This window comes from Glycine soja, chromosome 5 (genome assembly GCF_004193775.1).
Source record: "Glycine soja cultivar W05 chromosome 5, ASM419377v2, whole genome shotgun sequence".
In the NCBI taxonomy this organism is placed as follows: Eukaryota; Viridiplantae; Streptophyta; class Magnoliopsida; order Fabales; family Fabaceae; genus Glycine; species Glycine soja.
The window spans coordinates 9,601,757-9,615,524 of record NC_041006.1 but is presented as its reverse complement, the minus strand read 5'-3'; the positions used below and the strand labels follow the sequence as shown (position 1 = coordinate 9,615,524).

The following is a 13,768-nucleotide window of genomic DNA, read 5'->3' as shown; positions in this document are numbered from 1 at the left end:
TGGTGTATCTGAACGAAAAAATAGAAATAGACACGGGCCTTTAAATCAGTTTGGGCCAAAATTACAACGAAAAATTATAAATAAAAAAAATAGAATCTATTTGGCATGAGCCTTCAAATTAGTCTAGGTCTTCAGCAACGATTAATATGCTTAGTAGTATCTCTACCTCTGGGCCTTCATCCTTCTCCACTTGGGCCTTGTTAAGTACGTCTGCTACCATTTGTTGGAGGGTATCCACTAACTGTTTGGTCCTACTCCTTGTCATAGGTTCCTGTATTTGGGTAGTTTCAGGATTCTCATCATTCCTTCCTTCTTGGAAAGCATTTGCCCTCAAATGTTCAGAGTCATCACATGCAACAAATGGAGTCAAGTTAGCAACATTAAATGAAGAACTTACTCTATACTCACCTAGAATAACAATCATGTAAGCATTGTTATTGATCCTCTCTAGTACTTGGAAAGGTCTATCTCCTCTAGGTTGAAGTTTGGACTTCCTTTGTTTAGGGAATCTCTCATTTCTCATATGTACCCAAACCCAATACCTGGTTCAAGTATTACTTTCTTCCTGTTCTTGTTGGCTTTCTTGGGATAGCTTTCATTCTTCTTTGCAATTTGAGCCTTCACCTACTCATGCAATATTTTCACATACTCAACTTTAGCCTGTGCATCCTTATGCTTAAAATCATAAATGTTAGGCAATGGTAACAAATCAAGAGGAGTCAAGGGATTAAAACCATACACTACTTTGAATGAAGACTGTTGTGTAGTGCTATGTACAACCCTATTGTATGCAAATTCAACATGAGGCAGACATTCTTCTCAACTCTTTATATTCTTTTTAATCACAACTCTAAGAAGAGAAGACAAAGTTCGATTTATTACCTTAGTTTGGCCATCGGTTTGAGGATGGCATGTGGTGGAAAAAAGCAGTTTTATTCCAACCTTACCCCCACAATGTTCTCCAAAAGTGACTAAGAAACTTGGTGTCTCGATCTGAAACGATGCTTCTTGGTAGTCCATGGAGACAGACCACTTCCTTGAAAAATAAATCAACAACATGACACACATCATCAATCTTTTTGTAGGGTATGAAATGTGCCATTTTTTAGAACCTGTCAACCACAACAAAAATAGAGTCCTTACCATTCCTTGTCCAAGGCAAACCTAAAACAAAATCCATAGATAAATTAGTCCAAGGATATTCAGGAACAGGCAAAGGAGAGTAAAGACCGTGAGGCATGACCCTAGACTTTGAGTGCTTACAAACAATGCACTGTTCACAAAACTTATGCACATCATGTTTCATGTGCGACCAATAGAAATGCTCCTGCAACATGTTTAAAGTCTTTTGAACCCCAAAATGCCCCATTAATCCCCCCGCATGGGCTTCTTTCACAAGCAATCTCCTCATGGATTCTTTAGGCACACATAATTGTTTTTCTTTTAACAAATAGTCATTATGCTGAAAAAACCCATTTTGAGCAGTATGTACACATACAGAATATTAAGAAGCAAAATCTGGATCATGGTCATACAATTCTTTAATATGCTCAAACCCAATGAATTTAGTTTCAAGAGTAGAGAATAAGGCATACCTTCTTGAAAGTGCATCAGCAACTACATTGGACTTACCTTTCTTGTACTTGATGACATATTGGAATTGTTCAAGAAACTCCACCCACCTGGCATGTCTCTTGCTCAGTTTGCCTTGACCCTTAAGATGCTTTAAGGATTCATGGTCACTATGTATGACAAATTGTTTGGGTAAAAGCTAATGCTGCCAATTTTGTAATGCCCTTACCAATGCATACAACTCCTTGTCATATGTGGAATAATTAAGGACATCCCCATTCAATTTTTCACTAAAGTAGGCAATAAGATGTCCCTCTTGCATTAAAACAGCCCCTATCCCCACCCCAGATGCATCACACTCAATTTCAAAGGATGTGTCAAAATTAGGTAATGCAAGAATTAGTGCATGCATCAATTTTTCCTTAAGTGCAGTGAATGCATGTTCTTGTTTTCCCCCCATTTAAATGCTACATCTATCTTGGAAATCTCAGTAAAAGGTGCTACCACAGTACTAAAATACCTAACAAATTTCCTGTAGAAACTTGCCAAACCATGAAAGCTTCTTACCTCACCAACAGCTTTGGGGGTTGGCCATTCTTGAATGGCTTTCACCTTTTATTGATCAACCTGTACTCCCTATGAACTAACAACAAAACCAAGGAAAACTATATGGTCCATACAGAACACACATTTATCCATGTTAGCATACAAGCTCTCACGCTATGGGCCTCTAAAACTTGTCTCAGATGCACAAGATGTTCATCATGGAATTTGTTGTAAATCAAGATATCATCAAAATAAACCACAATAAATTTTCCTATAAATTCCCTTAACACATGGTTCATTAATCTCATGAAAGTGCTAGGGGCATTGGTCAGCCCAAAGGGCATAACTAGCCATTCATACAACTCATACTTAGTTTTGAAAGTTATTTTTCATTCATCCCCCCCTCTAATCTTAATTTGATGGTACCTACTTTTCAAATCAATTTTAGAGAAAACAAAAGCTCCATGATATTCATCCAACATATTGTTTAGCCTAGGAATGGGATGTCTATACTTTACCGTGATGTTGTTGATGGCCCTGCAGTCTATGCACATCCTCTAAGTTTCGTCTTTCTATGGCACTAGAATAACTGGGATGACACACAGACTTAAGCTTTCTTGCACCCACCCCTTCTGCATGAGGTCTTGCACTTGCTTCTTAATCTCCTCGATCTCTTGGGGATTGCTTTTGTAAACTAGTCTATTAGGCAATAAAGCTCCTGGAAGGAGGTCAATTTGATGTTCTATGCCTCTTGAGGGTGGCAGTCCATGAGGCTCCTTGGGAAAGACATCCTTAAATTCCTGCAATAAAAGTTCAACACTAGGAGAAACAGAAATAGTTAACTCATTAGAATTATCAGTAGAAATTTTACTGTCTTTGCAATACAGTAGATAGAGTGGTTCACAAGCAAGTAACACTTTCCTCACTTCACTCGCCTTTGCTAAACAATTAAATTTTCTCTCATGTGTATCACACTCTCTCTCATGTGTATCACTCTTCTTTTCCCTATTCCTCTTTGGTGCCCACTCTTTTCTTTATCTTGTTCTCTCATTCTGATTTGATCATCACATACTTTTCTAAGGGATAGAGGTTTAAGAATAATCTTCTAGTCATGGTGCGGGAAAGAAATCTTGTTGGTGAAGTCATCATGCACTGCTTTGGTGTCATACTGTCATGGTCTTCCTAATAGTATATGAGTCGCCTCCATTGGAACCACATCACACAACACCCTATCATTGTATCTTCCAATGGTGAAACACATCTCAACCTGCTGAGTCACTTTTACCTCTTCATCTTCACTAAGTCACTGAAGTCTGTATGGCCTAGGATAGGGCTTATATTGAAATTCAGTTTGGACACTAACCTGGAACTTGCAACATTGGTACAACTTCCTCCATCAACAATTAAAGAGCAAAGCTTACCATTAATTGTGCATCTGGTGTGGAAAATATTTTCTCTTTGAGTGTTGTCCAGTGGCTGCATCTGACTTCCCAAGAGCCTTCTCACCATTAGCATATCACCCTACATAGCTTCCTCCTCAAGCTATTCTTCCACTTCTTCTTCATTGATTTTAGATTCACTGGTGATTTCTCCATCTGCCTTCATGATCACGGTCCTCCAGGTTGGACAATCAAAAGCAATATGTCCTCTGCCTAAGCATTTGAAGCATTTTATGTTTATGGTACTGGTGTTGGATGATGAGGCAAAATTATGTTTGGTTTCAACACTGGAAATTGCTAACTTTTCATGGGGACTGGTGTTAGTCGATGAATACGACTAACTTTTGTGTATAAAACTTGTGTAAATTGTATCAAACTCTTCCAATTTATGGTTATTTTGTAGTGTTATAAGTATTTTCTACTAAGCATAGGTAATAAATACTTAGTACTTCCATTTTGTGTGTTTAATAATCATTTTCTCTCAATTTCAGGTTAATTAGGCAAGCTTTGAAAAATGTTGTTTTTCACCTTCTCGCTAAGCCAATCCACTGGCTTAGCGAGCATCCGCTAAGCGCAACACTCATTGGCTAAGCGCAAGGAAGAATCTGGAAGAAGATGAGTTGTACAGGTTCGCTAAGAACAGCGCTTCATCTCACTAAGCGCACCGCTTCAGTCCATCCGCTAAGCGAAAATTCACTAATGTGCGCTAAGTGGATCATAATCTCGCTAAGCGTGCGAGCACGAACAAAGCCATCTATTTAAGCCTGAAATCAGATTTTGTGAAGGGAGTTTGGGCTGGGATTTAGAGCTTTGCATGTCTAGAGATTCTAGAGAGAGAAAGGTCCAAGTTCCAGAGAGTTTTGAGAGATTTTGCTGTGTGAAGATCTACAGAGACTAGAGCTTGAAGCAGGAGCCGTTCTGAGAGCTTGAGATGAGTTTGTGAGTGGTTGTGAGATCCTAGAGGTGAAGGAGACATCCTCACCACTTGTATTTTTGCAATCTTTCATCTTGTTCTTCTCTTTATTGTAAAGAAGGCTTCCTGGTTATGGAAAGCTAAATCCTCTGTTGGATCTTCCCTGTAGGTACCTGATGTAAATATATTTCTATCTATTTAATGATGTTTTGTGTGTTCTCTGTGCTATCTGATTTTCACTCCAGTATGCCTTTACCTTGATCACGTAGATGCATGCTTTGTTAGGGTCATTCAACAGTGGAAACTGGTTTAATTCTAAAGTCCTTGATAGTACAAGGCTAAGTTGTCGTACTATCATGAGGAATTGTTGTGCAATAATTTATTCGTGTATGTGTGTCTTAATGCGGTCCTGGTTAAGTTTAGTCCAACAAGAGGAATCTATGGACGATGCTTGATTAGGATTAGGCTAAACTATCATGAGGAATCGGGATTTAGTATCTCAGGAGACACCATAGGAACACACGAGCATTGTTAGATAGAGAATATCTTTTTAGCATTAGGCACCTATTAGTAAGGCCAACATGTTTCTACTTGTTTTTACACATCATTTCTCTTGCATGATTTTCCTTTTTGCACAGATAGTTTACGCACCTATTCATATTCACACTTATCTTTACACACCAGACACCTATTTGCTGAAATAGCTTACCAAATAACACAAGTTCCCCGAGAGTTCGATACTCGATTCTTACCATTTTATACTACTGGTGCGATCTGGTGCACTTGTCAGAAGCGAACAACTGTATGAGTTGCCTCCCTCCTTCTTGGATCTGTTGGTCCAACTCTAGTTGAAATTGTTAAGTAGGTTCCTTCTTGCTGCAATTTTCCTCTTCAGCTACTGTTCAACCTAGACTGCCTTATGTAGCAAGTCATCCAATTCCACGTACTCATGTAATTCAACGACATCTCTAATGTCAGGATTTAAGCCACTCAAAAAGTGAGCCATTGTGTCCTCAATTTCCTCTTCAATGTTTACCCTCACTAGTGCCATCTCCATCTCTTTGTAGTACTCCTCCATAGTTAAACTTCCCTGGGACAGCCTTTGGAGTTTATATCGCATGGTTCTGCTGTAGCTAGTCGGAACATACCTCTTTCGCATAACCCTTCTCATCTCAGTTCATGTATCTATCTCCCGCCCTTCCTCTCTCATCATCATTCTTTGATTTTTATTCCACCAAACAAGGGCATAGTCTGAGAATTCAGTTGTTGCTAACTTCACCTTCTGCTCTTCAGTATAGTCATTGTAGGAGAATACATGCTCAATTTTCATCTCCCAGTCAAGGTAGGCATCTGGATCACTCCTGCCCTTGAAAGGAGGTACATTGAGTTTTACTCCCTCAATTCTATTTTGTCCCTCCATTCGGTTCGATCCATCATTGACCCTTCTGTTCCCACCATAAGGTCTCCTAGCATTCTGATTCATTTGGTGCTCTAGTCCTTCTATTCGTCCATAGAGCTCTTTGTTGTTACGGTTCAACAAACATTGCATTTGTGTAGTCATCACGTCTAATAACAAGCGTTGTGATCCGTCCAGTTGATGATATTCACCACCACCATCACCAGCTCCTGCCATAATTAACAGAGAAGAAAATCTGCAGTAATTTTAAAAAAAGGTTTCAGGACCTCACCACACTCTACTCACGTGTTTCTTTCTTCGATGATAGTACACTCGTGTTTGATGCTCTCAATATAGGCTTTTGTGTGATGTTTTCACTCTTGCCTTTTACCACTCACTCCCTCTTAAGTTCTTGGATGAATCAAATTAGACACACAAGGTAATATAACAGGAAAGACAATTTAATTATCACAGAATCAATAACAGATCTGGATAAAAGATTGGATAACATATTGGATAACAGATTAGATAACAAATTTGATAACATATTGGATAACAGATATGATAACAGATTTGGATAACAAAGAAACAAAGAAACTACTTAACTACAGAGAAGAAAAGAATAAAATGAATGAAGATGACATGTAAACTTTAAATGGTCATAACTTTTTCTACGGTTGTCCATTTGAGGCGCACTATATGTCAAAATGCTAAGAATTCAGAGGAGAATGCCTGATTTGGTTTACTATTTTTGCCAATAAACACCTCTAACTGCCTCAAATCCGTGTTCAAAGATTAAACACCCACTTCTTTTCTTTTTTTTTTCAAACTTTCTACAACCTTTTTTTTATAATGCTTTCTTTTCAAATTTGTCTAGAATAATTTAGGAAATTCGTTCAATAGGCAAATAGGCAAACAGATTCAAGAGCCTACTAAACCCCTAAATTCTTCCTATAAGCCAAATTGTCCCCAAATAGAATTTGTAACAGGATTTTGAAACAAAATTCAAACAGAATTTTTTTTGACACGTAATCTGAAAGAAACAAGAACACGAACGAGAACAAAAACAAGAACACAAACAAGAATGCAACAAGACATAAACAAGAATGCAAATAACAGAACAAGGACAAAACACTAACCTGAGACAAATTACAAAGAAAAAGAATTGGATAGGATAGAACATGTATCAAGAGCCAAAGCTCTGATACTAGATGATGTGATCCTTACTAGTTGCGGATCGCTTAATACAAGTTATAGAGTTTTGGATGACGCCACTTCCAGGGAGGGAAAATAAGTCAGGGTAGGCGCCACAAGAATTACCTTGATAAGTCTGAGATTGGTTCAACAAGAAACTCAGAGAGAAGCTCTCACCAAATTTTATCAAATGCCAAAAGTCCTCTATTGAAAATGAAATCCATACATGTAGTGTATCTGAATGAAAAAATAGAAATAGACATGAACCTTTAAATTAGTTTGGGCCAAAATTACAACGAAAAATTATAAATAAAAAAATTGAACATATTTGGCATGGGCCTTCAAATTAGTCTGGGTCTTTAGCAACGATTAATATGTTTAGTAGTATCTCTGCCTCTAGGCCTTCATCCTTCTCCACCTAGGCTTTGTTAAGTATGTCTACAACCATTTGTTAGAGGGTATCCACTGACTATTTGGTCCTACTCCTAGTCATAGGTCCCTATATTTGGACAGTTTCAGGATTCTCATCACTTTGTGTTCTAATCAGTCTTTTGTTTTTTTATGCAAAAAATGTCATCTCCTTAGTTTTTTTTATCACCAACTTAAACTCTCTTTGTGTTTATTTACTCAGCTTTTCTTTTATAATTTTTTTTTATTGCACAAGTTTTTCATGTTGCACCAAAGTAAGAAACAATCTCACTCTAGGAGATAGTCTGATCTGAATAAGAATGACCTATTTATCTTCCAATTACTCAACTCTTAGATAAATTATTTTTTCCTTTTTATTTGGTAAATTTAGTTTTTATCTTTTTCTTGATCTTTTTCATTTTAGTACTTTCAATTTTGTAGTTCTGGCCAACATGTTTGTCCATTGCAATAAAGAAATATGAAATTATCATTTCCTGCTTAATCTTGAATTTGTGGTTTTCATTGCAGGGTTGTGTTTTCAATATATTAAATTGCTATTGCCATTGCAAAAAAAAAAAAAAAAAAAACACGTTGGGTAGTGCACCTCAATATTTGCTTAATATTTTCTCTATTTGGTCTTCCGAACAAAAAGACTAAGTAAAATTTCTAATTTTAACAATTGTAAACGATTTATTTTCTCTTTTTTTTTTTGCAAAAAGCATGTGAAACTGTCGGGTTTCATTTCTATCATAACACCTATATTTTAAATAATAATTAGTTATAATCGATTATGATAAATACTATTTTTTTATTTCTACGCATTTCTATAAATATTATTTTCATTCCCTTGATCATAGGTGTTACAGTATTATTATTAGAAAAGGAAAATTATTTTTTATTATTTTCAGTTAAATAAATATTTCAAGAACATGAACAAAAGAAATGTAGATTTAAGAGTTTTAAGTACATGGTAGTTAGGATTTTGAAATTTTTTAAGTCTTTTTAATTAATTTTTTAAAATATTTAAAAAGATATATAGGATAAATGCATAACAGTAATATTGAATTGCATGAAAATAAATCTTAATTCTATTCATTCAAATCTAAAATAAAATAATATTGAATTTTCTGAAATTAACCTTTATTCTAAATTATATATATATATATATATATATATATATATATATATATATATATATATATATATATATATATATATATATATATATATATATATAAAGGTTGTCATGATAACACCTTTGTCTCTGTTTCGTTGTCTTCTATTTGTAGAAGCAAAACTCTATCTTTGAGCTGTGTTTTTTTTTTCCAAAGATCTCATGCATTCTGTTTATATTCAATCTCTCTTTGATTTTCAGTCACTGCGTTATAGTCAGTCTTTTACTTTTTTTTTATGCAGAAAATGTCATCTCCTTAGTTTTTTTATCACCAACTTAAACTCTCTCTCTGTTTATTTACTCAACTTTTCTTTTATAATTTTTTTTGTTGCACAAGTTTTTCATGTTGCACCAAAGTAAGGAACAATCTCACTCTAGGAGATAGTCTGATCTGAATAAGAATGACCTGTTTATCTTCCAATTACTCAACTCTTAGATAAATTATTTTTTCCTTTTTATTTGGTAAATTTAGTTTTTATCTTTTTCTTGATCTTTTTCATTTTAGTACTTTCAATTTTGTAGTTCTGGCCAACATGTTTATCCATTGCAATAAAGAAATATGAAATTATCATTTCCTGCTTAATCTTGAATTTGTGGTTTTCATTGCAGGGTTGTGTAAGCATTATGCAACATATGCTTAGACAATTTCATGGTCATGCCTAAATAGAGGGATGTATTAAAAGTCTTATATGGTGAGTAATCATGAGAAAAATAGGGTATGTTGAAGTCTCATGTCGAATAAAGATAGTGTCGAGATAAATTATATAAGTAAAAAATAATTTTCATCTTACAAGTTGATTTTGTAGAATTAAATTAAACCCAAATCCACTTTTTCACGAGTTCCTCATGGCTATTGCCATCCTTGCAAAGCTTCCTGTGTTTTCAATATATTAAGATTGCTATTGCTATTGCGGATAAAAAAACACGTTGGGTGCAGCTCAATTTTTGTTAATATTTTCTTTATTTGTTCTTCCAAAAAAAAAAAGACTAAATAAAAATTCTAATTTTAACAATTGTAAAACGATTTATTTTCTCCTTTTATGTGCGAAACTGTCGGGTTTCATTTCTATCATAACACCTATATTTTAAATAGTTAGTTATAATCGATTATCATAAATACTATTTTTATTTCTACGTATTTCTATAAATATTTTTTCATTCCCTTGATCATAGGTGTTATAGTATTAGTATTAGAAAAGGAAAATTATTTTCTATTATTTTCAGTTAAGTAAATATTTCAAGAACATGAATAAAAGAAATGTAGATTTAAGAGTTTTAAGTAGGTAGTTAGATTTTTGAATTTTTTTTAAGTCTTTCTAATTAATTTTTTAAAATATTTAAAAAGATATATAAGATAAATGCATAACAGTAATATTGAATTGTATGAAAACAAATCTTAATTCTATTCATTCAAATCTAAAATAAAATAATATCGAATTTTCTGAAATTAACCTTTATTCTAAATTATATATTTTTATATGCAAAATGACATTCCGAATATATATATATATATATATATATATATATATATATATATATATATATATATATATATATATATATATATATATATATATATATATATATAATGACAAAATAACCTTCAATTTTGGTTTTTGCATCCAATCATAAAAAAGAGGTTGAAAAACACTGCACTTTTTTCTTTTATCCACATCCAAGATCTCAAATTGACCACTCGTTCTGGTTGATGTAACTCTTATGTTTCAAGTATTGGCAGGGGTACGTTTTATGACAAGGAATAAGATGCAAATGGGTTTGAATATAAATATGTTTTTCCTTTTTCAAAAAATATATTTGTGTTATATATAAGGTGATAACAAGCCACGACACCAACCGGTCATAAGTCATGAGATTCAGTTGGAATTATTCTTGATCACGGTACAACTTGGATCAACTTGTTTTTATTCTTATTTTGAGATCCTTGATTTTTCAATTTATAATTTACTTTTTGCTTAACTATAAGAATCTAATAATCTTGAAGAAGCCATCTGCATTTGCTTTTGATGGGAGAGTAATCAGAATTAGAATTACATTTTGGAAATTAGATTATGGAAACAGGGGAGTGTAAATAAATTTCCGAATCGATTTTCAGGTAAGAGGGTATTTTTGAGTAAATAAATTTGAAAGTAGAGTGCATTAGTAAAAACACAAAAGTGAAAATAGCAATTCCTTATGTAAAAGACAAACAATGAAAAGCCTAATTGGACTCAAATGAGCCCAACAAAACAACAAAAAAGAAAAAGAAAAAGGGAGTTGCGATTGCCAATAACATAATTGCTATCAGCACTACATATATTCGAAAATGACTATTTTATCCTCCTATGGGTTTTCATTCCTCTCTCACTTCTCCATCACTTCTCACTTCCTCTTTCACGGCACCCCCAACCCACCCCAAACCCTTCCCCCTCCTAATTCATCTTCTTTTTCTCGTTGGACCAATCTAAGATAAGGTAAGATTTTTTTATACAGTAAAATTGTGATTTTGTTTTTTTTCTAACTTTTGAAACCCATAATTTTGTTGTGCATACATGGGGTGCAAAAAAATCTAAAATAAAAATACGTTTCTATTGTGTATTTTGTATGTTGAAACATGCTTACACTATAAATTTTGTATGCAAAAACATGTTTTCTGTTTTTTTAATTTGCATAAATTACAACAAAATTATAATTTCATTGTACCTACATGGGATACATAAAAAATCTAAAATGAAAATATATTTTGTGTATTTTGTTTGAAAAAACACATTTTCATTGTAGATTTTGTATCCAGAAACATGTTTCTATTTTAGATTTTGTACATGGCTCCTAATACAACAATGAAAATACATTTCTACTATAGCATAACAATTATGTAAAAAATCTGCCACATAAAATTATTTCCGCAAAACAATGGATGCATACAAAATATAAAACGAAAACATATTTTCGTTATGTTTCCATTTTATATTTTGTATGCACCCCCCTGAACTACAACAAAAATAAGTTTTTGTTATAGATTTTGTATGTGATTACACAATAAAAATGTATTTCTGTCGGAAGGATACTTTTAGAAATTAATAAAAAGTTATCCACGTGGGTAGTATGAATAGCAGTTTTGATAGGATTAATAGCAGTACCCAAAGAAAAACACTTGGTCCAGTTCCCCTTAAACCCTATTATCTTCTGTGTGTAAGAGCACGTATACAAAGTTACAAACTGTTCAGCGATCTGGGTCGGAACAATAAAACGCCAGACACAGGGCTTTTCCACCACGCCGGTGCAGGTCGCGACTTCACCAACGAAGGGGGTTCTTGACGCGTGAGATCGTTCGATTATACGATCCTAACAAAGGTGAGTTCTATTGAATGTTTGCAATTTTTTGGTTTTGAATTTCGTTGCGTTGATTTATTTATTTTTTTCCTATCAGAAACTATTAATTTAAGAACTCATTGCGATATCTCTCCAAGAATTATTTTTTGTTAGAATGAAAGGAGTCTTTTATGTATAATCTCTTGCTTCTGTTTCAGTGAGATTTTAGGGTTACATAATGACCAAGAAGAAGAAACCAAGTGGTGGGGTTGTTGGAGAGGGTGATGATTTGGAGTCTCTCATACACAAGCACGCCCTTTTTTTCGATAAGTTGATCGAGTTGATTCCCGCCAAGTTCTATCTGCCAACTGATGACAAGGAGAAGCCATGGTTTCAGGGTCTCAGCAAGGCTGCAAAAGCTGAAGCAAAGAAAGAGACCAAGGAGAATATCAAGAAGTCTCGGAGGGATCGTTTAGACCCTGACAAACCCTCTGCAACTACCCTTGACCTTCTCAAGGAAAGTTTTGGAAAAGAGAAGGTGGATGACAGTGATGAAGAGCAGGGTGCCGCGGCGCCTAGGCCTGTTGTTTCTGGGATGAAAAGAGATGATGGGTCTGTGACTTATGAAGAGCTTCAGCAAAGGCTTCGTCGCAGGCTCGAAGAGTTTCGTGCAAGTCGTAATACTGGGAATTCGGATAGGAAGAGGGATGAAAGAAATGCTAGGAGAGGATATAAGGACAAGAAACGCAAGAGGGATGAAGAAACTGAGGAAGGTAACCCTGTGCGTGGTGAATTGGCGGCGGAGAAAGTGAAGAAGGATGCTGCAGAGGCCTCCAAGGATCTTGTGTTTGGACATGTTAAACTTCAGAATGAGGAAATGCTAGGGAAAAAGAAGAGGAAGGTTTCAAAGCATAAGGAACTTGAAAGGGCTAAGAAATTGGAAGAAGTGAAGAAGAAAGATCCTGAGAAGGCTGAAGCTTTTGCTAAAAAGCAATCATGGAAAGCAGCAATGGATAGAGCTTCAGGGGTTAAGGTCCATGATGATCCCAAACTGTTGCATAAAAGCATTCATAAAGAGAAGAAGAAACAGCAGAAGAATGCGGAGAAATGGAAGGATAGAATTCAAACGAGGGACCAGTTGAAGGCAGAGAAGCAGCAGAAAAGGTCCGAGAATATATCTGCAAGGATTCATGAGAAGAAAATGCGGAAAATTGCCAAAAGGGAGAAAAAACTTATGCGGCCTGGCTTTGAAGGTCGCAAAGAAGGTTTTATGAATGATGGTGGTTCCAGCTAAAATGGGTTTTGAAGTTTGTTGATTTTTCTTTTCATTGTTATTATCTTGCTTTTGATTGAAGAGTAGTGTTAGAGAATGACAATTCAAGGGTTAAAAGATGCACCTATTCATTTCTCTCTGCTTCACTATATTTCTTAAACTGAGTATAAACTTTCTCAGGCTCTGTTTCCAATTTATGATTTCAACAATCTCAATCTTAATATATAGTTTTCAATTTCATGTAGTTGACTTTCTTATGCAGTTTTTTGCTTCAATGTGTCTTTCTTTTTTACCTTGCTGCATCTTCAGAGCAATCTGTCTCATAGAATCTTCTATGATTGATTGTGTGAATTGACCATATTTTGGATTCATCGAAGTTGGAATGGAGGATAACAAGAATTTTTTTACTCAGAATAAGAACTGCATGCAAGGAAGTTGTGAGGTTTTGAAGTTTCTATTCATTCTGATAGAGTTTTTTGTGTCGACATCTTAAAAGCAATATAATGCTTTGTTTATAGCTTATAATCTTGGTTCCAGTGCGATT

General features: G+C 34.6%; 1 protein-coding gene across 1 annotated transcript; it reads left to right on the top strand.

Annotated features, from left to right (window-relative positions):
- Nucleotides 1-11,836: 11,836 nt before the first annotated feature.
- On the top strand, nucleotides 11,837-13,468 carry LOC114412294 (ribosomal RNA-processing protein 14-C-like). Its single transcript, XM_028376123.1, has 2 exons — nucleotides 11,837-11,993; nucleotides 12,170-13,468. The coding sequence occupies exon 2, from the start codon at nucleotides 12,190-12,192 to the stop codon at nucleotides 13,243-13,245; it is 1,056 nt and encodes a 351-aa protein (XP_028231924.1). The 5' UTR covers nucleotides 11,837-11,993; nucleotides 12,170-12,189; the 3' UTR covers nucleotides 13,246-13,468.
- Nucleotides 13,469-13,768: the final 300 nt, after the last annotated feature.